The 26,173-nt window shown below is 40.9% G+C and overlaps 2 protein-coding genes across 5 annotated transcripts; one reads left to right on the top strand and one right to left on the bottom strand.

Moving 5' to 3' along the window:
* The first annotated feature begins 472 nt into the window (after nt 1-472).
* LOC133457046 (transcriptional regulator QRICH1-like) lies at nt 473-20,019 on the top strand. 3 transcript variants are annotated; one of them, XM_061735894.1, is made up of 12 exons: nt 473-674; nt 1,404-1,691; nt 3,066-3,158; nt 3,246-3,386; nt 4,310-5,086; nt 5,192-5,369; nt 6,895-7,049; nt 7,354-7,468; nt 8,767-8,875; nt 15,388-15,536; nt 16,989-17,079; nt 18,564-20,019. In XM_061735894.1, exons 2-12 carry the CDS (start codon nt 1,437-1,439, stop codon nt 18,748-18,750), a joined length of 2,250 nt encoding a protein of 749 aa, XP_061591878.1. In that variant the 5' UTR covers nt 473-674; nt 1,404-1,436; the 3' UTR covers nt 18,751-20,019. The 3 variants fall into 3 exon arrangements, with proteins under 3 accessions (XP_061591878.1, XP_061591877.1, XP_061591879.1); XM_061735893.1 differs by having other exon boundaries at nt 4,310-5,098; XM_061735895.1 differs by lacking the exon at nt 3,066-3,158 and having other exon boundaries at nt 4,310-5,098.
* LOC133457047 (receptor-type tyrosine-protein phosphatase V-like) lies at nt 16,898-25,052 on the bottom strand. Of its 2 annotated transcripts, none has more exons than XM_061735896.1 (11): nt 24,839-25,052; nt 24,519-24,550; nt 24,338-24,437; nt 24,154-24,244; nt 23,981-24,057; nt 23,755-23,889; nt 21,972-22,094; nt 21,700-21,857; nt 21,406-21,541; nt 20,639-20,700; nt 16,898-20,542 (listed from the first exon to the last, which is right to left on the bottom strand). In XM_061735896.1, the coding sequence occupies exons 3-11, from the start codon at nt 24,434-24,436 to the stop codon at nt 20,308-20,310; spliced, it is 1,116 nt and encodes a 371-aa protein (XP_061591880.1). In that variant the 5' UTR covers nt 24,437; nt 24,519-24,550; nt 24,839-25,052; the 3' UTR covers nt 16,898-20,307. The 2 variants fall into 2 exon arrangements, with proteins under 2 accessions (XP_061591880.1, XP_061591881.1); XM_061735897.1 differs by having other exon boundaries at nt 16,899-20,542; nt 24,519-24,605.
* Nucleotides 25,053-26,173: the final 1,121 nt, after the last annotated feature.

The raw sequence follows: 26,173 nt of genomic DNA, 5'->3' as shown, positions 1-26,173 counted from the left end.
ATCATTTGTATGTTGTAAACTAATTTTTACCTTATCCCTTTTTTTTCTTTTAATCATTTTTGTGTGTTTTTTTTTTTTTTTTTTTTTTTTTTTAAGAAATAACTTATTATGAACGTATATGGTCCATAACCTTATTCAGTGTAGGTTCACACGTTGCCAGGCTGATGCGTGGGAATTAACCCTCAACTGTCCAAGGCTTCCCGGGCACCACCAACATATTCAGCCGATCTCCTCGGGATCACCTTAAAAGATTAAGAAGCCAATGAACCATTAGGAGCGTCTCCCTGGCATAACTGCGTTTTAAGGTGGACTGACATCTACCCCATTTTGTTGGCAACTTCGGCTGTGTGAGTTGTCTTTAAAAGACTGCCGTGCAGGCATCAGTTATCGCGGTATAACGTGTCGGAAATAGCGCGAGAGTACGAACGAGCTAGAAGTCGGTCGCTGATTGGTCGGAGGAGACTGGTGTAAGATGGCGCCCAGCGAAATATGAGTGCTGTGGAGAAAGAAGGAGCAGAGCGAGCCAGCCAAGAAAAACAGCGATAAAAGGAGAAATAACTATCAAAAAACACACACAGCATTTGATTTCGTGCTTCTCGGAAGAGGAGCGCCACTTCAAGGGCGTAAAGGAGGGCTAGGGGGGCTGCTGAGACCTCGACCCATTTAAGAGAGAGGTAGTTAACGCGCCTGCTAACGTTAGCATGTTAGCACTGGAGACATAAAAAAAAGATGTCGGTGTAACGTTGCCATCACACATGAATAGATGCAGGGCCATCGTTTTGAATACAGTTGCAATTTGCTACGGAATTAGGCTCGTCGCTTGTGGGCACAAGTGCATCCTAATTAATGATTTAATGTGCAAACAACACGCGGCTAGTTAAGGCTGATTTATGGTTCTGCGTTACGTCGACGCAGAGCCTACGCCGTGTGGCTCTGCGTCTACGTAACGCGGAACCATAAATCACGCTTTAGCCGTGCACCATGTTGTGTAATCATCTGTTTGATTCGCTGTTATTGAAATCATACTCACATGTTTGACCACAACGCAACAAACGACTCAAACGTGCGTGTTTTATACTGCAGCTGCGTGTGTGTCAACGTTGCTGTGTCAGATTTGTAAAGTGACCGCGCTTTTGTCCCAGCTCGTTTACTCAGCAGGATTAACCCTTTCCTCTTAAGATCCGTCTGTGTTTGACTGGTCAACAAGCTCGAGGTCAGGCTGCTGTCAACGCACTGTTTGTGGTGTTTTCTTGCCTTACATTCACCCACCTCAGTGGAGTATACGTTTTATTGGCGTGTTTAATTCAAACCGAGAATAATTTCATATTTGTTTTTAATTGGAGAGAGTAACTAAAATTTGAAATAGTGATTTAAGGTTATTTTATTTCCCCCCCTTCCTTTAGGGTTAATTTAATAAGAGAGCACTGGCTGCAGCGATGAACAACTCCATGGATGGTACAGGCTCTTATGAAGAGCTGGTGAGGCAGAAAGCCCGGAGCATCCCTCAGCACCGCATGAAGGAGTTCCTGGAGACGCTGGCCAGCAAAGGTCCAGATGCCCTGCAGGAGTTCAGCCAGCAGAGTGGAGACGCCACCACCACCACTACCACCATGGTTTACCAACAAGAGGCCAACTGCATCTACACAGATAGCACTGAGGTGGCAGGGTCACTGTTGGAGCTGGCATGCCCGGTAACAAACATATTATGCTGGCTAAATAAACCAAATATTACAATTTCACTCTAAAGTATGCATCACTAAATATCAATGTTTTATAAAAAAAAAAAAAACATAAAATGTATAAACTTGAACCGATTTGAATCCATTGCTCCAAAACTTCAATCTGCTGTCAAAAATATACTGGGGTTAACTTTAAACTTGTGCATGATGAGGTTTAAATTGTATTTTTTTAATTGGTTCATTGCCCCTGGGACCTGACTTCGGTTAAGTGGAAGTTAATGGATGGATATTGTGATGGATTTAGCTAGGTCCACATCTTTAATATGATAAATTGCATTTTTGGGATTAGGTACTAGAAAAGTATACAATGTTATGAAAAAAGTGTTTGTCAGTTTTATTGAACCATGAATGAGTTTTGCTTGTCATCTTGGGGGAATGTCAGCTACAGTCAGTAAAGTTAGTTTAATATCAAGAAGATGCCTTATTGCAGTCCTATAAAAATGTTTTTCATGGTCAGTCATTGAATAGACAGCTGAGTGCGTTTTTATATAAAAATCAAATTGAACTCAAAATTGTAGCGCGGCAGACCTGTAGCAGCATAAGAACCAAAAACTTGCATTGTGTGTCTTGTCACTGGCATTGCATAACAAGGCGTATATAAATCTGAGAACCATGATGATTTTGTGTAGGGAAATATGGCTGTCATGGCTTTATTAAGGGGTAGGGAGCGATCAGAAGTGTGACTCATCAAGATGGAAATATGTTGAGAAGGTAGCATTGGCTCATTTTACACACAAACAAATTGTTACAGTGCAGCTGTGAGGAGCCATGTGCTTTTAGTCATTGATTTCAATTGTTTTTTTGTTTTTATCCAGTCAATACTTACAGTACCTATCAGTGCTGCTTTATTTTGTTGAAAATAGTTTTCAATTTATAATTCTTTAATGCTCATTTAAAATCCTGGCAAGTGTTGTTCCCTTGTTAACACACATTGTACATGTTGCCTGTAGTAAAAAGACATTCTTAATACGATTATTTGTATCTTTCGAATTGTTTGGAAAATGAATGACATCTTGACTGCTCAGGATCCAAATATAGGGGTATAATTTGGCTATTGATTTTTACTTTTGTTTATAATGGTTTTACATAATTATTCATTTGAAAATGTATAAATGAAAATTACACGAATAAATTTGATTTAAAAACATAGTGATAGTTTAGTTTAACAGAACTGGTTAATTTAGAGGAATGTCAACACTACTAGGGCAGATCTTCGATTAAAGTAGTTTTTGTTGCAGAAATCCAGCATTAATGTTCTTAAAACACTCTTTAAAGAGCTCTTCCTCTAAAACGAAGGTCACTGACAGGCAATATCTTCTGGTGCAGGTACAGGTGCAAGTCCAGCAGCAACAGCAAATACAAGAGCCCACATCTCAGCAGCAGACCGTGCAACAGAATACAGAACAACAGATAGTGCAGGTCTGCATGTCTGTTAAATCTTTGAATATAATTGGTTATCTTGTTTCAGTATATCACTTCATGCTTTCCTAAAATCTTTATTTTCAGGTTCAGATTCAGGGCCAGCACCAAGGTCAGATGCTTGGCCAGGTTCTCCAAGTGCCTTCTGGCTCCCATCAGCAACTGCAAGGAGTCACTACCGCACAGCTGATTCAGCCTGGGGAGTTAACAGAGGAACAGCACCAGCAGGTTGGCACAAAAACAACACAACAGTGTCGTGGAATTGCAAATGTTGCCATCAGTCACATTAAATTTCATCACCAAATATTCAAACAGCTTTTAAAACATCAGATAAGATAGTCCTTTATTGATCCCCAGAGGGGAGATTTGGGTGCTACAGCAGCTCAAAGTCGGACAACATGAACTCAGACTAAATAAATGATAAATGATAAGTATGAAAAATAAAAAAACACAGTAAAAAGAAACTGGAACTGAACAAGTGTACTGTAAACTGAATACATGTACTATAAACATACAGTACAGTATAATAAATAGTCTGTTATTCTAATATAGTATAAAGGAATAGTGTGCAGTTGCAGTCTTATTATAAATAAAATCGAGTCCAAGTCCAGCAGAGACGATGAAAAACGGTGGGGTGGGGGAGAGTAATGTGAGTATCAGGGGGGTGAGAGTGTGGTGTGGTGACAGTCTATGGTTCCCACTGCTGTTGTGCAGTCTGATGGCAGCAGGTACAAACGAGCGCCTGAAACGCTCCGTTTTACACCTGGGTGGGATGATCCGGTGACTGAACGAGCTGCCCATCTGCCACAGCTTGTCATGGAGAGGGTGAGAGGGCTTGTCCAGGATGGCTTTGATTTTGTCCTTCATCCTCCTCTCTGCCACCGACTCCAGACTGTCCAGTTCCAGCCCGACCACAGAGCTGGCCTTCCTTACCAGCTTGTTGAGTCTGCTGGCCTGGCCAGCCCTGATGCCACCACCCCCGCACACCACAGCAAAGAACAGTGCACTGGCTACCGTAGACTGATAGAAGATCTTTAGGAGGATCTGAGACGCCTCAGAAAGAGCAGTCTGCTTTGTCCCTTCCTGAAGAGGGCGTCAGTGTTATGTGTCCAGTCCATTTCTTTGTTGATGTTTCGTTCATTGTGTTTTAGCTACAAGCCCAGCTGGTGGCCGCTGTTGCAGGAGGACAGCAGATCCAGATCCAGACAGTAGGGGCCCTCTCCCCGACCCAGCAGCAGGAAGGTGTAGAGAGAAGACTCATGGGGACCGCAGCTGCCACATCCCAGGGAGTAGGCGTCCTCCAGCCAGCCAAAAAGCGGAAAGTCGACATGCCCATCACTGTGTCCTATGCCCTACCTGGGCAACAGGTAGCCACTGTCTTGGCTATCCCTCAGGGCCAGGGCCAGCAGCAAAGCTACGTGTCTCTACGGCCAGACCTCTTAACTGTGGACAGTTCCCACCTTTACAGCGCTACAGGTACTCTCACCAGTCCCACAGGGGAGACCTGGACCATCCCTGTTTATTCTGCACCTGCTGGGTCTGGAGGCCGTGAGCAGGTCACGCACATTGCCATACCCCAGGAGGCTTATGGGACGGTGCAGGTCACGGGGGCAAACACTACAACAATGACCACAATGCCAACACAAGTTACTGTTGAACATGACAAGCTGAAAAGCGCTGTTAGTCAAAGTCAGACAGTGCAGGCTGTTTCCAGCATAACAAGCTCGGGAGGAATGGGTGGCCAGGAAGAAGTCGTGCACACACTGGCTGCAAACACATTGTTCCCTGCCCAGCTGATGAATGGAAACATCCACATCCCCGTGGCAGTACAGGGCTACTCCAACACTACGCAATCCCTTATTTGGGACCCACAGCAGCAGGTCCTGCACACACAGGGGCTGACAACCCAGGAGGCACAGCAGCTGCAGGTAATAACGCAGGTATTTGACCATTTTATTTTCATTTTGTTGACTAGAGGTATTTCTACAGACTGGCTGAGTGAACAGTGTTCAAGTGTTTTTATGTCTGCACAGGGTCAGACAGTGGTAGCAGAGGTAGATGGTCAAGTCCAGCAGCAAGTGCAGGTTCAAGAACTTCTGCTCCCTGCCACTCTGAAGCCAGAAGAGGGGTTGGACGTGTGGCGGCTTTGGGCTCAGCGGAAAAATGTAGAGTTGGACAAATCGGACCAGAATAAACTTGCCCCAATAGGCCGTAAGTAAGAATATACATTTATAATGGTTTGGAAATGGAGAACACGAAAATACGTAGGAGCTCAGGAGCAGTTATCATCAATTTAACCTTAGGGTTTTTTTTTTTTGTTTTTTTTTAATGTTTACAGTTATATATGTTTTACAAAAATTGCTTCGAAAAACAAAACACAGGCTCGAGCTCAATCTCAGACTCTCGAGGGCTTGGTATTTTTTAAGGTATAAATATGAGACTGCACAAGTTTGGGGCGTTAATAATTTCGACTTGTTTTGCTGCCACAGGACCGTGGCACCTTAAAGACTTGACCGTGAACTCCTGTATATACAAAATCATTTTATAGTAAGATGTAAATACATCTGTTCTACAGAAAACCTCGTCTGAAACTTAGTCATACAGAAATACAGTGATCCCAGCCATGCCAGCAGATCTAAGGGACAGAAAAAAAGAAACTAAAAAGGAAATAATCAACGTGTTACAGTGGTTTGGTTGAAGTGTGGACTTTAAACTGTTTGAAAATGCTGTGGCAGAACATTAATGGTGCTTTTAAACTAGTACCTACTCAGCGCGACTCGCCACGCCTCCTCTCGCCTCCACTCACCTTGCCCTCGTTTCTTTTTAGACACCCAGATGAGAAGTAGGAGGTTGGAGCGAAGCTGCTGTGACGTATTTGATTGTGTGATCTAAACGGAGAAGACAACACTAAAGATGTAGAACCTGGAGGAGATGATAAATGTGCTGCTGGGTCTGTGGCTTGTGTTTAATATCAAGTTAAAAAATGATTGAAAGAAGCTTCAAGCGGCAACGCTTTTTCTTTTTTCGTTATTTGTTTTTCTTGGCGCTGCTGAAAAGTCAGCTGGGAGCCGTGAGCAGTTATGAAGTGACAGAGCTCCTGGTGGATCTGGTCGTTCCTTATTCCCCGTCTAGATCCCTTTTAATTCTCTCCTCAGCCACCAGGTTTATGAACATCTGCACCTCAAAGTTTAATCACCAAACAGACTTTTTGCGCTGCCATTGCTGGTCGAATAAAATGAAGAAGCCGCGAGTCGCGCTTTCGCTGATTTCCTCCTCCTGACTCAGGCGTCTGACGGCCACGCCCCCCGACCAATCGGTGGCCTGTAGTGTGATGATGTCAGATACAGCCGACTCAGCACGCTTAGAACCTCGGCAGAATAGATACAGAAAAAGTATCTATTCGACCCGCCTCCACCCGTAGTGGAAGAGCGCAAAACCGGGGCGTGGCGAGCAGAGTCGCGCTGAGTAGGTACTAGTATAAAAGCGCCATAAGAGAGCTGCGCATAAACAAATGCCTGCAAACTTCAATAGGCTGAAGTAACATTCTTAAAAAAAATGACAAAATTCCCCCACAACAGTATCAGCAACTGGTGAGTTTAATTTGGTGGTTCTACAAGCTGTGGAAAGTTAGAATGTAAAGGAGGAGTACTTAAGTTTACACATGACATGACTGTATATTGCCACTCCTTCTGCCTTTTGTTTTTAACCCACCGTGGTGTTATGCGTTTGTTTTTAGGACGACAGGCACTTCGTTTCCAGGAGGACTTGGTATCATGTGCAGTGGCTGAGCTTTGCATGGGTCTGTCTATGATGACGACGCAGGCCCGAGGGCTGGAGGGGGAGTCATATGAGGCCGACGTTCTTTACTATGTATTTTTGTGCATACAGAAAGTGAGTACCTCTCATGTATGCTAACAGATACACTCTTAATCCTGGTCATTTTGTTGGCAGAGCACAATGTAAAATGAATAACTATATTTTCATGAATTCTTATTGTAAATGAAAATAAGAATAATATAAATGTATAAAAGTGCTGTGGGATGCCTTCCTCGCCATGTTGCATCATCATGTTACTACAGTAGATATTTATTGATCTAACACTCCATCCTACACAGTGGGCTTCTAAATGTTTGTTGATACTTAATTTTGATGTGTCAACACTGATGGGTTGCGTCATTCTACCTTTTTCCTGCAGTATCTGTTCGATAACGGTCGTGTGGATGACATTTTCTCAGATCAGTACTACACCCGTTTCACTCAGACTCTGCACCAAATCGTGGAGCCATGGAGACCATCTGTTCATCCATTAGGTATGACCAAAATGTATCTATCAAATACAATGTGCTTGCTATTCTTGTTTTTTTTCTATATTGTATGCCTGTGGAAAAAAAACAGAACTGCTCAAACCTACACCGCTGTGGGTGTGGCAATGTTTTTGTCCCACAATGACGTGAAACTGTAATATAGTTAAATAGAAACGCCTACGTCATGTATATACAAGGGCTGAACGATTAATCGCATTTACGATAATATCGCAATGTGATTGATTATAAAGTGGGCACGTGATGCGAGAGTGGGCGGAGCACTGCATCAACTTTTCACGCTGCGCTTTAATCTGTTCCCAAGGACCTCTGGTTAAACAGAACAGTGAGAGTCTGGATCAGCTGAAACTTCAGTTGAGAGGGACAGCACCACCATGCTGTGGGAGTTTTTTGGCTATTTAAAAAAAGAAGATGCTGCGTAGCGTCATGTATCCCATGGTAACGTTACTACAGCGGTACAGCCCTAGTATATACTGAGACAAAGTGTTTCTGTTGCTCTCTATTTGCTGTGTTTGTCTGGAAAGAGTTTCTTAAGCAATTTGTATGTTTTATTGTGTTCTGTGAAGTATAAATTTAACCAAACACTATAATTCTTCATGAAACATTAACAGAGCTTGGGCTGCTTCTTTGGTTGGAATACAAACCGCCTAGAAAAGCTTTGACTAACATGATTGTAAAATTCAGCATTAAGTTTCCATTTTACAGTGTGACACATTGTCACTGTAGATATTTTTAGTTGATACTTTATTTGGATATTAAACTGTGGAACTAAAGATAAATCTGCACTGGAAAATAATGAAGGCTAGTTTTCCTGTCTTATCAGTCGCAGTTTTATCAACATATCAGCTTTATTATTATTTTCTGCTGTTTACCTTTATGAGCAACAAATACCTAATATCAGCTCATTCAGCATTTCAACAGAGCAAAGCAAGTGTTTGTCTGGAAGGGGTTTCTTAATCAATTTCTATGATTGTCAACTTTTGGCATTGGCTTTTCCATCAGTTTTAATACAGTACTGTTGTTCTTATAATTTTAGTAGATATTGTCGTTTTGCTTTGTTTTTATTCTTTTACATTGTTTTATCAGTTTTATTTTCTTATTTTTATAGTTGATTTGTGATATATATATCTCGTTTTAGCCCGACCAGCACTTTGGCCAACTGAGCTTGTGCTAAATATGCTATAGAAATAAACTTAAATTGACATATGTGGAGGTGGTATAGTAGCATGCAGCAGTTTGAGATCAGTCCAATTCTTGATAATCTTCTCTTCACCCTTCGCCTCCAGGTTATGTTATCCCCAGTCATGTGACGGAGGAAATGCTGTGGGAATGTAAACAGCTGGGAGCTCATTCTCCCTCAACACTGCTCACAACGCTCATGTTCTTCAACACAAAGTGAGTTTCACAGTGCTTTTATACATCACATGCATTGCAACCATTTTAGTTGGAGCGTTTTGCCAGTGATCTGTTTATACCAAGCCCATATTAGGCTTATTTACAGGTGCTAGTGGTGCAACGGATTATCATTGATTTGTAATCCGTTCTGATCAATATCTTCGGTTCAGCACACAAGTGGATCACGTTTCTTTTCTCGTAAAATTCTTATGAAGAAAAAAAAAAGTTCTGCGCATGTTCAGTCCACACATAGTGTGGCCATGGCGAGTGGAAGAATGGCGGAGCTTGAACGCCCGTGTCATTTAAATCCCCTGTATGGGAGCGTTTTGGCTTCCCTGTCAAATTTAATGATGAAGGAAAGAGGTCAGTGGATAAAACCGTGACACTCAGTACGTACACATGCAGCGATTCAAGCTGGTTGCAGATCTGATCAGATAATGACATGCAGAAGATTGGATCAACTTGTCTGAGTACACATGCTGTTCTGAGATCAGACTGAATCAGATTGAATAAGCCACTGTAACCAGAGCATGACTGACTCCGTGACGCTAGGTGGCGCTGTACCCGAGGTAACCATGGTAACCATTTCAACAAAGAGCCACTTCCGGTTGACCTCCGCTTAACAACAACAAGGAATGGAAAAAGTGCATTCTCACTGCTTTCCTATTAATAATCTGTCTAAAACAGCCTTTCTCAACCTTTTTTCAGTCATGACACCTTTCAAAGGTGAATAAAATCTCACGACACCCCAGAGTAAAATATAATTAAAAACCGCGCTGCATCGCTCTGACTGTAAATGCGAATCTTACACCGTGTCCACACTGCATGCGACGCGAGCGAGCGTCAGCGTCAAAAACAGTTCCATTGCTTTATGTTTTATTTGCACTGTCTATACTGGTTGCGAGCGACGCGGCGCGCCGTTTTGAGCTGGACTTTTGTCGCACGCCCTGCTTCTATTTTCTTCCTGTCGGTCGCGTTGAAAGCCGGTTGAAAGTTGGAAAAAAAAGGTGAAAGCGCTGTAGGAAACAGTCATTTCAATACAAGAACCTCAATAAAGTGGCAGCTGCTGGAGGGAGATCGCCAGGCTGGAAGGTTCTGATAAAATAATAAGATATAGCCTAACAAGAATCTTATCTTAATCTTATTTGGGCTTAATTTGTGCCGGATCCAACAAGATCTGGTACCTATTTGATCATTTCTCGTGTCCTCTGCTTTTCCCCACATCCCAGTAATGATGTGACATGTTTGCTGCTTTAACACCACGAACACGCCGCTCACTCCAGCTGTTCGCTGTTTCATTGCGTCACCTCACGCCGTTATTTTGTTGTTTTTTTCCCCACTTTGGTCGGACGGTAGACCTGCTTATATTTTCTTCCTGCCGCCTGCGTTAAAAGCGCTGTAGGAAACAGTCATGGATGAGGAACGGCTGATCCAGTTAGTTGAAATGAGAAGTTATCTCTATGATTCCTCCTCATTTCACTACAAAAACCTCAATAAAGTGGCAGCTGCTGGAGGGAGATCACCAGAGAGCTGGCAAAGGGAGCGCACGGGTGGTTGGTGGGGAGAATAAAAGGAGAGTCTCGGGCGGGTGACTAAAGGCAGATTTATGGTTCCGCGTAAAATCGACGGCGTAGGCTACGCGGCGACGCGCACCGTTCGGTGAGTGCGCCGCGTACCCTACGCCATAAGGTCTGCGTTGGTTAACGCAGAACCATAAATCAGCCTTAAGGCTGCAGGCGGCGTGTGAGCAACGGATGACTAAGAGGGAGAATAGTTTCTCCAGGAGTGGAAGCAACGCCGGGCCAGTTATGCCACAGTTTGCAGATGGATTGTTGATCCGTGGGCTAACGTGTTTGCTGGGACTATTTTGCGAGCTTTTGCAAAAGCGTGCATTTCCGAGGCGCCGCACGGCACGGAACGAGACTCTGACAGCGAGGAGTTCGGACTGGCACAGCTGATTTAGCGGAGCTCTTTAATGCAGAAACAGAGGATGAGACTTAATGGGTTTGATTAATGTAAAAACTGAAATAAAGTAGCCTACAATCAAACAACGTTTTGCTCCCGCTGTATTTTTAAATGGCACGCTTGTGTGCGTTTGTGTGTGTGTTCTTGTGTGTGTGCCTTTTCGGTCGGTGCGCCGTGTGTGTTTCAAATACAGAAATGACACAAGACTGAGGCCTTTCCACACGGCGCCCGTATGGTCGCGAAAATACAGTATTTATATATGAAATGTCAGAATAGGAAATATTTTGACGACACCCCTGAAGCAGTCACACGACACCCCAGGGAGCTACTACTGAGCAGCGTCGCGTCTTTCACTTCCAGGTGAATCCCCTCCCCCGGGGGAAAACCCCACCCGGGGGAAAATCTCGAGCATGCGCAGACTGTAATATCTATGTCCCCGTTCACATGGCATTAACAAGGCGGTTGCGACTGGCTTGGGACTGGCTTATCTAGGTGCTCCAAGCGGGTTGATGAATCCAGTCTGATCAGATTACTTGACTGACTTAAGGTGTTCACATGCAGTTTAAAAGTCAGTACGATGTGTGCAAATGATCTCCAACCAGGTTGAATCGCTGCATGTGCACGTACTCAGTACGTGCACATGCAGCGATTCAAGCTGGTTGGAGATCATTTGCACACATCGTACTGACTTTTAAACTGCATGTGAACACCTTAAGTCAGTCAAGTAATCTGATCAGACTGGATTCATCAACCCGCTTGCAGCACCTAGATAAGCCAGTCGCAACCGCCTTGTTAATGCCATGTGTACGGAGACATGGATATTACAGTCTGCGCATGCTCGAGAATTTCCCCCGGGTGGGGTTTTCCCCCGGGGGAGGGGATTCACCTGGAAGTGAAAGGAGACGACGCAGGACGCAACGCTGCTCAGTAGTAGCTCCCTGGGGTGTCGTGTGACTGCTTCAGGGGTGTCGTCAAAATATTTCCTATTCTGACATTTCATATATAAATACTGTATTTTCGCGACCATACGGGCGCCGTGTGGAAAGGCATAGCCTCAGTCTTGTGTCATATTTCTGTATTTAAAACACACACGGCGCACCGACCGAAACGGCACACACAAGAACACACACACACAAGCACAGGAGTGTGCGTATTTAAAAATACAGCGGGAGCAAAACTTTGTTTGATTGTAGGCTACTTTATTTCAGTTTTTACATTAATCAAACCCATTAAGTCTCATCCTCTGTTTCTGCATTAAAGAGCTCCGCTAAATCAGCTGTGCCAGTCCGAATTACTCGCTGTCAGAGTCACGTTCCGTGCCGTGCGGTGCCTCGGAAATGCACGCTTTTGCAAAAGCTCGCAAAATAATCCCAGCAGACACGTTAGCCCACGCATCAACAATCAATCTGCAAACTGTGGCATAAAAAAAACAAAATACGCCGTACCCTACGCCGTAGGCTGCGTCTATTTAACGCGGACCTAATGCCGCGTTCCATTTATCCTCGGAAGTGGGGATTTCCCAGTCCCCAGTCGGAATTTTCAACTGGAACGCCCCTCGAAGTGGGGTTTCCCACTGGGAAAGTGGGAGAGTCTTCACCACCCCCGAGTTACCATTCCAAGATGGCTGCCATTCCCAGTTCCCACTTCCGATTTCTGAGGTAAATGGAACGCGGCATAAACTCCGGAGCCAGCAGACAGAAATCTCTAAATTTAGGAGCAAATTTCTTAACAGGCGTAGCTACAACTGTTAGATTTCATCTATTAAACCAACATCTTCCTAAATGATTTATTTCAGCCGGCGTGATTCTCAACAGAGCAGCGTCCCAGAGAGAGTTTCTCTCCCGGGGCTGACGCAGCGGCTTGACCCGGCGGACACGTCTCTTCTCGGGCTGTGAGCTGAGGTTGCTCCCCGGGGGCGGCGGCTCTTCTCATCTCCGAAAACATCGGGTCAAATTTCTTAACAGGCGTTATTTGGATAAACTGAGCCCCGGTTGCGGATCTTAAGGTTACCTTTATACCTGAAAAAATATTAAAACTTAATAAAGTGCAATATTAACAGCGCTACAGCTGAAATTAAAACAGCTTTTGTCTCTCTGCTTCCTGATCAGGTTAGGGATGAAAACGAGGGGGAGTAGGAGAAATGGGACAGGCACCTGGGCCAAGTGCCCTAGATCTCAAGTGCCCTAAAATCTCCCCCTTCTTTTTTAGGGGTTAGGGAAGAAAAGAAGTGCGAGTGGAGAAAAGAAGGGCGAGTGAAGGAGAATTGGGATTGGCCCTTAGAATGCACTTTTTCCTTGTTGTTAAGCGGAGGTCAACCGGAAGTGGCTCTTTGTTGAAATGGTTACCATGGTTACCTCGGGTACAGCGCCACCTAGCGTCACGGAGTCAGCCATGCTCTGGTTACAGTGGTTTATTCAATCTGATTCAGTCTGATCTCAGAACAGCATGTGTGATCAGATAAGTTGATCCAATCTTCTGCATGTCATTATCTGATCAGATCTCCAACCACCTTGAATCGCTGCATGTGCACGTACTGACTGAGTGCGTCGGCACTGTGGCACAAGAAGCCACATGACAGTGGAGACACATAGCATGGCCACGCATTTGAAGTGACATCCCCCGGTGTTTCACTGACGGGAGTGAAAACGAAGCCTCCATCACAAATGCTATCAGTGTATTTAGAGGTGCAATCGGGGGACATGGAGGAAAAGAGGTCCAAACTCTCCCAAGACAATGTACACATCATTGTCTTTTTGAAAAAGAATTGGACATTATAAGCTCAGGAATGCTTTGCTTTCTTTCTTTTATTCTTCTTCGATGATATGGACATAGGCTTTTTTTCACTATCCATGTTTCAAGGAAGATGGCTTGCCTTATTTTGCACTTTAAGTTGTTTTTCATTAATTATGTTTAAAAGAAGATATTATGCCTTGTGCACTTTAAGTTGATTTTATATATTTCAATTAAAAAAATTAAAAAGTGTTAATAAATGAAAAGACAAAACTTGTGTTTATTTGTCTTTTTTTTTGCTAATGCGAGAAATCATCCGATTCATGAGTTTTTTGTTGTTTTTTTTTATCCGTTCCACCTCTAACGGGTGCATAGCTTTGTTTTTTCTGGGAAAAGGTGTTCATGCTTTATTGTTAAAAGAAATGCGAGAGTAATTTCTGTCATAAGTGCTCAGGTTCACTTCCTGTGTGGTCAGATAAATTAGCTGACCTTTGATTTGTGTAAATGGATTGGATGATGTTCACAGGATATCAGTAACAAACTTATGAACAACGAATAAAATGTAAAAATTGAGCATTTTTCATGTCCATAGAAGTTAAAGTATTTAGAAAAACTGCACTTTAAAAGAAACATAATTGTAATTTTATTAATGAAAAGGTTAATGTTATGCCTTTGATCCATGTCCTATAAACCTTAAGACAAAAATAAATAAAGGGGATTATAGAGCAGTATTGGTAAAAAAGTGACCCTACATGAAACTCTCTGGTGTCTGGGTGTAGGAAACCCTTCACTGCTCTGGAGGAACTTGGGTGCCTGTTCTGCTGAATCTGGGATTGATTGGGTTTTCACTTTGATTCATTTTTGACAGCAAAGTGATAAGGATAGGACATTTTGAAATTTCAACCAATGGGGCAAAGATGGACGAGTCCACCTTTTTACAAAAAGACACAACTGCCGAGGAAGATAAGGAATCGCTGCTGTTATTTCTGTGGTCATTCAGTTTAAAATACCCCCAGACCAATCCAACAAGACATTTTAGGAGTGTTTGTCTGAATATTTTTATGACTACAAAAACATCCAGACTGAAAAACTGCTTCTACCTGGATGTTTTCAGATTGTAGAACAACTCCACATCCATCATTTCCCTTTGAATTGATACCTGCCAACGTCACTTCTAATGTCACTTTAAAATATTGATCCTGTTGGCGATGGATGGATGGATGATGGAGAGATATTTAGCATTCTAGTGGTGTCTGTTTGTTTATTAGTTATTGTGGTGTATGTTGTAATACTATACTATTTGATTATTTTATTTTATTTCTGTTTTTGTTATTACTTGGTCCACTTTAATTTTTATAAGCTACACCAAGACCTGAAAATCTGCTTTTTGTTCATCCTGTAAATGGGTCGATGACAATAAAGAAGTCTTATTTGTTCGTGCATACATTCTTCAGGAGACTGTGTTTGAGTGGAGCAGCTGATTTCGTTGCACATCATGGTCTTTCCTTTTGTAAATCATCAAGAAAAATTGCGTAAACTTAGGCTCAAACTGCCAATGCATAGGTCTGTGAATTTAATCCACATTTATAAAAAAGACCATTCTGGCATGGAAATAGGTTTTGTTGAATTTATAATATCAGTTATGACTACGCACTCCCAACGATGAAGGTTGAGAGTTGCAACACTGACCCTGTAATCGCTACTTCCCACGATGCACTACTAATAATAAACCATCCACAACAGAAATAAAATACATGATATACTTAAGATAATATTTTTCAACATCAATTTGTTTTTGTTGTTCTTCCTTTTCTCAGATATTTCAGCCTGAGAACAGTGGAAATGCATCTAAAAGTGGCCTTTTCAAAGGTGTTAAGACACACCAGGAAGAGTCCCAGCAACCCCAAAGATAAAAGCACCAGTATCAGATACCTTAAGTCAACAGAGAGGTTCATAGGGCAGAAAGGTAAGTGCGTTCATCAGTGTTCTTCAACCCTGCTTCCAGGATCCCGCTGTCCTGGATGTTTGAAATGTTTCCCTGCTCAGACACACCTGATAGGATCATCATCAGCTTGTTATTAAGTCTGTCAATTAGAGCTGCAACGACAGGTCGATGAAACCGATTACTTGAATACGTCGACTTGGATCGCATGCCGCATGTACACAATTTGATGTTTGAAACTTAAAAGATGAGACTTGGTTTTAATCCTTAATGAGCTTGTGGTCAAACTTTAATGTACGAACAAACATAATCCATCAAGACATGCTTGTAGCTCCTCTTGTTCATCTCTGGTCTCCCACCGTACACCATAGTCATAATGAGGTAGTTCCCTCTGCTGGTCACATTAGGAATCACAGTTGATTCATTGCCTATCAACAGACACAACACCCCGACACCAGCGAGTACAAGTAGCATACATTAATTGAATGAGACTTCTACCTCTTAAAACTGGATTCTAGCATCAAGTTTGGGACTTTTTCAGGGAGAAACCCCAAAAAATGTTGCTCTGTACGCTCAGTAAAATCTTAGTAGCGCATCACAGGAGCACAACCGCCATGGATGAGCATCTAAAAAAGAAAACATCCTGTGGTTCTCAAACCTTAAACGGACAACACTACAACAATATAAGCATCTACATTAACAGTAAACAAATTATCTGCTGTTATTTTATAGGTTTCACGTGTAAGTCGTGGCTTGGTAATTTTCTAGTGTAAAAAATAAAACAACGATGCTAACAGCTACCTGCTTGTGTTCCAGCCTATTTGGTTCTTTTTTGTGCACGTAGAGAAAACAATATTGATTTCTATTAAAGTCATGTTTTTGCGGGCTGTCAATATAACAGTTTGCTATTATACATCCCTCTTTGTGCTATCACCTGGTAAAATATCATTTAAGATTAAAAACGTAACATATTCAATGTGAATTGTGCAGTGATTAATGCTTCAGACTTAAAACACTGGGCAGAATTTATGTTACAATTATGGACTTTTACACAAAGTGATGTCTTAAACAGTGTTTGCACTTTTTAGACTTTGAATAAGTAATTTTAGATTTATGGAGATTGTTCTGAATAAACAAAATGATGCCCTAAGACACTTTTGGTTTATGTATGAAATGTATTTTATTTATTTTTTAAAGTTGTGGGAATTGTAAAAGTGGGAAAACATCATCATAATATTAATCTAAAAAAAGAATCGATAAATTAATCAACAAGAAAATAATCGATAGTGGCAGCCTTACTGTCAAAGGCCCACTTATGAGCCAGGTGTGTTAGAGCAGAGCGACATCTAAAACATGCAGGGCAGGCGGCCCTGAAGACCAGGGTGGATACATGGATCTAAATTATGCTGAAATGTCACTAGTATCCTTTTTAATGAAAGAACTTGTGTATTTATATTTATTGTTCTTTTGGTTCAGTTACAGATGACATGTATGCAGAACAGCTGGAAGACCCAGAGAACCCACTGAGGTGTCCCATCAAGCTTTATGATTTCTACCTCTTCAAATGGTAAATATATAACCATTTGAGGAATGACGGGGGGTATCTATGAAACACAGACCAAAAAGCCAGACTGTAAAACACCTTTTTCATAAAGTTAGCTTACATTTTTTAACACTGAAGCATAAGATGTAGAAATCCAATATTTGTTTGTAAAATGACCAGTTTGCATTACCATTCGGTGCCTCTTAGATGTGGCAGGTTACCAGCATCATGCTATATCAACATTTGAAAAAGTCACAATTTCAAAACCCCTAAAAGATGAAGTGCTGGGATCACCTTGAGTTGTGTCCTTGTAGACGGACACAACCACTCCCTGCCTGGGGGTGTAAACCAAGAGTATTAGTTGACCTTATTGGTGGCCAAGGAGTCTGAGTAAATTCACCTTGAGATGTATTTTAGAAGCTTGTCAGCCACATGAGGGAAAACTTTGAATGCAAATGCACATCTACACGAGTAGCACTCACTACACTTTAAGATGAATTTAAGATAATGCTGACATAAAATATATGTATGTATGTATACATTGGTGAAATAAATGCAGTAGTCATATTGTCAAAGCTGATATGGCTAAATAATTAGCAAACAACCACTAGCTTCCCTCTAAAACTGCGTCACCAAGCGGTGGTGATCAGAGTAGTGCTTACTATCTGGGGGGGTGTTATAACTTTGCTGATCCACTGTCTGTACCTTTTCTTTCCACCACCACTTTATCAGTTAAGAATAAAAACAGCTGAAACAAAAGTAGTCCAGGACTTCATAACTGCCAAGTCTAAATGTCCAGTACGTGGGGTCTACATCAATAGTCAACCACATGGGAGTTGGGCCATATCCCATCTATAGTTCAAAGAAAACAAACAAAAAAATCGCAAATGTATTTATAACTTTTTTGTTGAGCTTTCAAACAACAATCCTCTCCAACCATATAACCTGCTGTTCAGAAGTAATTGGCTACAATCTTTTTAAACGGCCTCAAATCAGGAAAAGTTGGGATAAAATGGAAGATGCATATAAGAAAAAACAAGCAGTGATTATTATCACTGCTCAAGATGTTTTATGTTTTTGTTTGGACCTCATTTCATTTGTTCATATACATCCACTTTTTCATTTATTTAACTTGGTTTCGGTTGACCTTAACTTATTATAGACACCAGTAAATGACAGTGAAGACACAAATGAATGCAAAATCTGGATGTGAAACTCATCAGACCTATCTGTAAAGTTATCAGGTCTTTAAAAATTGTCCATCATTGCGTAAAGTGGTGTATTAGATTTCATTACTTTTGATAATTTTGGCAACTGTATTTCAAAATGAATTGATGTAATAAGTTAAAGGATTTTACATGTGAAGACTATCTGCTGTTAAGAGAAGTATGCATTTTATAAAACAAGGCTACCCACCTCAGCTCTCTTGGCAAGCAGATATCTTTGGCTTTTAATGATCATTGCATTCTGAAAATGTCCTCACACAATGTTCTGGGTTTTTTTTTCAGCCCGCAGAGTGCTAAAGGTCGCAATGACACCTTCTACCTGACTCCTGAGCCTGTGGTGGCTCCGAACAGCCCCATCTGGTACTCAACTCAGCCAATCCCAAAAGAGCAGCTGGAGCAGATGCTGTCCCGCATCCTCATCGTTCGCGAAATCCAGGAAGCCATTAATATGTCAGAGAGTGTACATTAGTTGGACCGGAAGAGGATTAAAAGAAAAAAATGGACCAGACTCTTCCTCTTCTTCACTTGGCCTTTGATTGCTGATTATGACTCCTTTTCTGTTCTCACCCCTAACCTGTTGTGTTTAGGGGTGGCATGTATATGTTTGTAATCACTGTGTGTCGTCTTACACACGCTCTCACGGACTGTACATACGCATACAACTAATATAGAACTTGATTTGTCTCACTGAGACAATCCCCATCTTTTGTGCTTTTCTTTTTGTTTTGGCCAAAGGATGTAGTGTCTAATCTTTTTTTATTATCAGACCTGAACTCTAATTTAAATGTTATTTTAACTGGTTGTCCTCAGCAGTAGTCTGAAATAATTGTTGAATTTTGTCATTTTAAGCTGTAATATATTTTCTTGGGGGGTCAGCCTGGGCTATGCTGCTTTCCTGTCTTTGTTTTTCCCGTCATCTGCCTTGGTCACTGTAAATGGTCACGATGAATTCCTCAGTGGTATTAAAACTGCAGCAAGTAGCCAAACTTGGGCTACATTTTATTTTTAGTGGCAAGTTCTCTTTTTCTAGACGTTTCATTTTTGTCTGCATTGAGCCAATTCATCATTTGGACACTTTGGAATCTGGAGACAATTGTTGGAGCTCAGCAGTGTCATTTCGCATCACATCAGGATGTAAATGACTTAATACCTTGGACTACATGGAAACACGCTGTCACCACTCAACCGGCAGCTCGTAGCGCACGCTAGAGATGAGACTGAGGGTGGAATGTGCTGACCTCTGCTGGATTCTCTTCTCCCTCTCTCAGGACATCAAGAAGTCAGACTTAACCTGGAGAGGGATCTGTTGTATCATATATACATGTACATGTGTGTGTGTGTTTGTTTGTTTGTTTATATATATATATATATATATATATATATATATATATTACACATGCATACATACATAAAATCCACTGTACTACACGACAAATGAGTCTAAAAAGTGGGTTAGCCCATAATGTTCTATAATGTATAATAGTCATAATCTCTCAAAGTACTATACTGGGTTTTAGTCATCTAAGGAGTGCCTGTGTTTTTGAAATATGACTTTCTTTTCTTTCTTTTTTTTGTACAGCCACTATACCATGTGTCTGCCTTTCTGGTGTCAATTCTGCACATGCATCTTGAAGTACTGATAGTGTGCATTGAGCTATATAAAAACATGCACAGTGATTATTTTATTTTCATTTTTTTTTTAGAAAAAAATCTTAATAAAAGTCTTCTCAGAACAGCACTTTATCAGTATTGGAAGTAAAAAAAAAAACGGAATGCAACTCCGCCCACTATCAACCTTAAAACATTTTGTGCAGAGGGAGCAGCTCTGGTTCTCACGAATCTTGGGATTTGCAGAATAACAGGTTTGACCTGATCTGCATCATTACCATGGTACCATTCTTTTTTTTTTTTTTGGTTACAATACAATCTATTCTGCCATACCAACATTTATCTAGATGGAGGGAACTTTAAGAGAGATTTAAAAAGTCTTGCAGTCATTTATACATCTGTTATACAGTCTGCTGGTTCAGGAGCTGTGTGAGGCCTGGTTCATCGGTGATAAGGAGGGCAGTAACCTTCTCAAAAGGTTTCCAGGGTGTAAAATCTGTTGCATTGTGTTCTGTGGTTGTTCCAGTGCAGGTTTCTGCTGTTGTCTGTGTTGTCGCCTCCTCCCTGCTCTGTCCCGCTGTTCTGAAGAACTGTGAGATCGGTCCTTAATCTGCTGGCTAGGGGTCACACCGGCTCCCTGCATCTGTGGCTTGCTGGGACGGGGAGGACAGTGAGATGTTGGTGTACATTACAGTGACTGATAACGCTCTGACTGTTGCGACTCAGCAAGTTTATTTCTGTTTTCCTACCTTGTCGAGGCTCCTCCGCTGATCCAGTGTATCAGACACTGATAGATTAGTACGTATTGCTCCTGAGTACACACAAAAAAGAAGGTGCTTATGTTAACGCTTAGTCTCGTCTTCGGGATGAGCCAGTGAAGCACACATTGTTTGAAAATGGTGGTGACAAAATGTATTATCCATTTAAGGAACCAAAGCATTTAAATACTCTAAACATAAAGTTGAGTATTATTTTCTTGAATGTGTAGTCATGACACTTAGCACTACAAGAAAATACAGCTATAAAATTGGGGTGCTGCACTTTTGTTTTTCCATTCTTGTTTTTTTGACGAGTTCCTCACTTATACAAGAATGTTAAATACAAGACTATTGTAATCAGAGTGTGTTAATGGGGTTATTGATACTTTACCCTCTTAAAAATCTAAACACATTTAACAGTAACATCAATTTCTTAGCCATTACATCAGCTTTATCTCACATTTGATGACAATTTGCATGTCACAAGTTAGGACATTCTTTACTTGGTGATTATGTGTACCCTATAATATTATTTCAATTATGCCTTCCATTTATCTAACAGCTGTAATTTTTAGATACTTTTAATGTTCAGATTTTAAATGTAAAATATATTTCAGTTGTGCAGCAGTGCCATTTATCAACCCATATTGTATTGCTGAAAAATAGTCTGTATTATGATGCTTACATACCATAGAAGTATATTTTAGAGTATATATGTTTATACACGTTCCACCAGAACACATGGATTATGGACTCACTTCAGTCTGGACCATCCACATTCGATGCAGCCGCATGTCCTCCACAGCAGCTCTGACATCCGGCTGGATTCCTCTCACACACAGCTGCATCAGCCACAACAAAGTCACAAATGTTCCTGACCGGCCAATTCCTGCACTGAATCAAATCACATGCAAATCAAATAAAAAAGACATACATTTAAACACAGTTTAAATATTGAAAAATTGTGCAATGACACTACCATCGGTGGCATGTTGTAAACATAATGAGTTTCTTGTAGTAGAGGATGATGGACTTAAAGAACTAGATCCCACCTGCAGTGCACCACAGCTGGCCCCAGATGAGGAATGGCTCTTAAATGCTGATGCACATGCTCAGTGAAAGCACAGAGCGAGGACAGGTTTGGGACGCCCTGGTCCGGCCAGGAGGGGTAGTGGTAATGTGTGACTATCCTGTCAGTTGGGCAGCCTCTCTGAAATAATAATGATTTAAAAAAGATGACTTGAACAACACACAAGGATTTACTTTAACAACTGGCACAAGAATTTAGTGAGGCTCCAAACAATCCGATGAACCTTTGCCTTACCTGCCGCAGGTTAATGGCGGTAATAAAATAATCCGGACCTTGTTTACGAGTCACTGTTGTTACTTGGATCAGCCCATGAAGAACAGTACCTGGTTCTAGAGACCAGTACTTATCACAAAGCACCTGTACACACACAGTCAAAAGATGTGGAGGAAAACTCTGACTTATGTACAGTGAAAAGAAAAAAATATGCAAACTACTTAGAATACACTGGATCATTTAACTCAATATGGATGAGATAAAAACGGTAAAGTTGAAATGCTTTCGGTTTGATGATCTTTGTCTTTCTGATTAAAACGATCAATGCAATGTGAAACAAACCTGAACTTAGGTGTTCACCTTAGGTGTTCACCTAAGTTCAGGGGATCATTTACTGTATATTAAAGGGATTATTTAAAAAATGTGAAATAAACTTTTCATGTCTTGAGACAGAACTTAAAATCATCAACAGATTAACTCAGTTCGCACTTGAGAAAAGGCAACACATTTTTTTATTTTACATTAATTTGCTTATAATTGCTTATATTATTATATAACTCCTTAGGGCAGGGGTATTCAATTAGATTCGGCCGGGGGCCACATCTGCAAAAGGACTGTATGGAGAGGGCCGCACAATTTGAAAATTTGGGGGTTTTCAAAATGTAATTTGCACTCAAAGACGAAGACTTATTTATATATAATACATTTGTATTATACATTTGAATATATCTAGTTTACATATGAATTATGTATTAATTGTCTCCAGATTTAGTCATTGTGAATGTTAAATATAATATTCAGATAAAGAAATATTATTTTAAATGCAAGTTCATTTTGAAACCATGCATTGTGCAAACTTAATGAAGTTGATATTGACCTACTTTTAATAAAACACGCCATAATGACAAAGCACCACTTTCCACCAAGATTTCCTTATTTGAATATTATATTAAGCATTGAGCACAAGCATTTCAGTCCATAGTAGCCAGTTTGATGTTATAAATAAGGAACCAAAATATTAACCATAAGCTCCTTTATTAATGAAACATCTGTGCATAATATCAGCAAAACAAAACAATCACATGAAATTATAGGAGGCTTAGAAGTCCTCACTTATTCAAATGAAAAAAATGTCAGGCCAATCCTAGAAGCCTATGTCAACAAGTCCTCTGTACAACGGAGGTTAATAATAATGTGACAAACATTAACACTGTGCAACACTGGCAAAAAATCTGAAGTAAAAAACATCTCCAACAGAGATTAACATGTACAAACACTATGCATCGTTAACCAACTAAAAAAAGGCTACCAAGCATCTTAAACTTAAATGCTATATGCATTCTCTGCACACATTACAAATAAAAATCGCACCTTGTGTGAACGCATTCCTGGCATATCTGTCTGCCCGTCTGTCTGCATGTGTCTCAAGGCTGCTCGTCAGCCAGCGGTGTGCAGCAGGCCAACAAAATTACGCACAGCGCAGCGCAGCGCAGCGCAGCGCAGCGCAGGTGCATCACTATTATTTAAAAAAAAAAAAAAAAAAAAAAATTTTTTTTTTTTTTTTTTTTTTTTTTTCAACAAACAACCCCTTTTTTGAAATATGACCAGGGGCCACATAAAAGCTCCTGGCGGGCCGCATGTGGCCCGCGGGCCGCCAATTGAATAGCCCTGCCTTAGGGTATATTTTCAGTATTCACTTCATTCAAAACCAGGAAATTCATGCGACCGCTTCTGGGCTCCTTATAGATGTGACTGTGCTTCTCCCTATGAAGACTTAACCAAGGGCACCAAACAAGTGTCTTACCGTGTTCTTGTATCGGAGCGCTGTCACCATGACGAGTATTCTGACATTTTGCTCCCACACCATCCTCCAGAAGTCAGCTACTGTGTTGTGCAAAGGACCCTGGGTACAGATAAAGTCTCTTTCTGATCCTCCTCCCTGAATGAAGATACACCGTCAGTCGCAGAAAATTAACTCAGGAAAGATGGAATATATGACACAAAGAATGAATTGAGAGGAGAGATCTTACAGGCACAAAGCTTGCATTGATGTAATCAGAGTATGGGTTTTGACCTTGAATGGACAGCCTCACTCGGCAGTGATCATCTACAATCAGATGTGGAGACCAAACAAACATAAGTCCCAGTTGTTGCTGCACGTATTTACAGTAGTCACTTCAAATACTAGAAGCTTTGCTCTCACATGGCAGAATCTGGGGATATCTGTTTTTTCCGCGGTTGGCCTCCAAGCCACCTGCTTTAGTGGGGAGATCTTTGCCGACCTCATTCAGCTCCTGCAGGGACGACCAAAACAGGAATGCACACGATAAACACTTACACGATTTGATAAATTCGATCGAAAACCCATTTTCATTCACAGTAGTTACCCCAAACTCTTTTTTAAAGCCTTGGTTGTTTTTAGCAGCTAGAGCTTGATATCGTGCATTCAGCTCCTGTAAAATTTGTGATCTTGAGGAAGTATTCATCCTGAAAAACACAATTTATGTTAAAGATTGGATAAGAAAAATAGACTTTTCCGGATGCTACAAATAACTTTTCTAGTCTTACCTCTTATCTTTTCCTGTAGACAATCATAGAACCTAGTGAGGGGGTCAAAATGATTTGGAGACAGTTGACGTGTTGATATGAAAAGTCCTGTAGAGAATATTAAAGCCTAAGAACTGATGTCCTGTCCTACGAATATCTGCTTATCTCTTTTTTTCCCATCCCCCTCTTGTAGTTAATGCTACTTTCTCATTACAAATAGGTTACATAATTAGGAAAATGATAGCTTGTAAGTATCATAAGAAATCTTTCCCAGTAGACTGAAACTCTCTTCATAGTTTCTTTGTAACAGAAAGAGTCACATGAGAGTAACAAATACTCACCTAACCAGAATGAGAACCTGTTTAAACTAGTTGTGAACCAGAAGGTAAAACAAAAACAGCTCTAGCGCTGCACGATTTGTCTTCATAACCAGGCCTCAGCTGATGAATGATTTAATCCCACCAGAGACTGAACAGCAAGATATGAAGCCTGGACAGCTCCGAGTCATCTTAAAGTCGTCACGTTATGGTAGCTCGCTCTGTGTCTGTTTCCTGGTTGTAGGGACAAAAAAAAAAAAAAAGATGGGTGGAGACAGTGGGTGGAGATAGTGATATGAACACTAAACTTCAAGGGAGAGGTGTCTGGATGGTATCAGCTACTTTTTTGTCTTCACCAGGTCACACATTGTCTTAAAATACTCAATTCTTGGAAACCTGTAGAAGGTAGGATTCTTTATACTTAATCCATAGATAGCCATGGTGACACAGGTGTGACATTGTCTTTACATGTACTAGAAAGTTCCTCACATATATAATCCACTTCCTCTGTGTTATGCACCCCACAGTTTTTCTTCAGTTAGAAATCGGTCTGGGTTTTTATGAGTTAAGCAACAAATATCAGATTTTCTGTTGCTGTTGTTTTTTTTTTTTAAATAAAAACTTTGTCATAAACAGATGTAAGGGTGCTGTGTAACACATATACCTAATAACTTAACTAATACCGAGAGGCGTGACTGTAGAATGGGTCATTTAGTAACTGATCTGTTCTACTCGAATGATAAAGATTTGGATTCTTATCTGAATCCAATAATCAGGCTCAAATGGACCAACCACATTGAAAAAGAAGGAGAGTAAAAATAAACTTGATCACTATCATGATATGTTCTGCAGGCTTGTTAAACTGGAACATTTCAGTGTTTAATTTTTAATAAATTCACAAAACACGAGAAATAGAAATGATTACATGGTGGGGAATGGTGTGAAGATGAGTGAGGAGAATCTTTGATGTTATTCATTTTAATTTAAGTCGAAAAGATAATCTAAATACCACAAGTAAATAACCAATTCTCAATTTGAATACTTCATAGTGACAGAAATACAATTTAGTGTAACATGCAGATATGAGTCAAGTAAATTAACCTTTACACATTGACATGAAACACAGGGGCTGATTCAACACTGATCAAAGAGTTATTTGCAGTCTAATGTTTCTTGTCAAAAGTATACTGTAAAGAAATGCGTTTTTTTCACTTAGGAAGAAAAGCGTTGACAGATCTGTAGGTCTATTAAAGTAGGTTCAGCAGCCTCCTGCAAGTCAAGTGCACCGTCAGCACCAACACACCAATGTTCACTCTTGCAGTTACAATCTGACCAATCACTAGGGTTTCCAACTCCCTG

The sequence above is a fragment of the Cololabis saira genome, chromosome 12, assembly GCF_033807715.1.
Source record: "Cololabis saira isolate AMF1-May2022 chromosome 12, fColSai1.1, whole genome shotgun sequence".
Taxonomy (NCBI): domain Eukaryota; kingdom Metazoa; phylum Chordata; class Actinopteri; order Beloniformes; family Belonidae; genus Cololabis; species Cololabis saira.
Note: the sequence above shows the minus strand (reverse complement) of the source record. Positions and strands in the feature narration are given on the sequence as shown.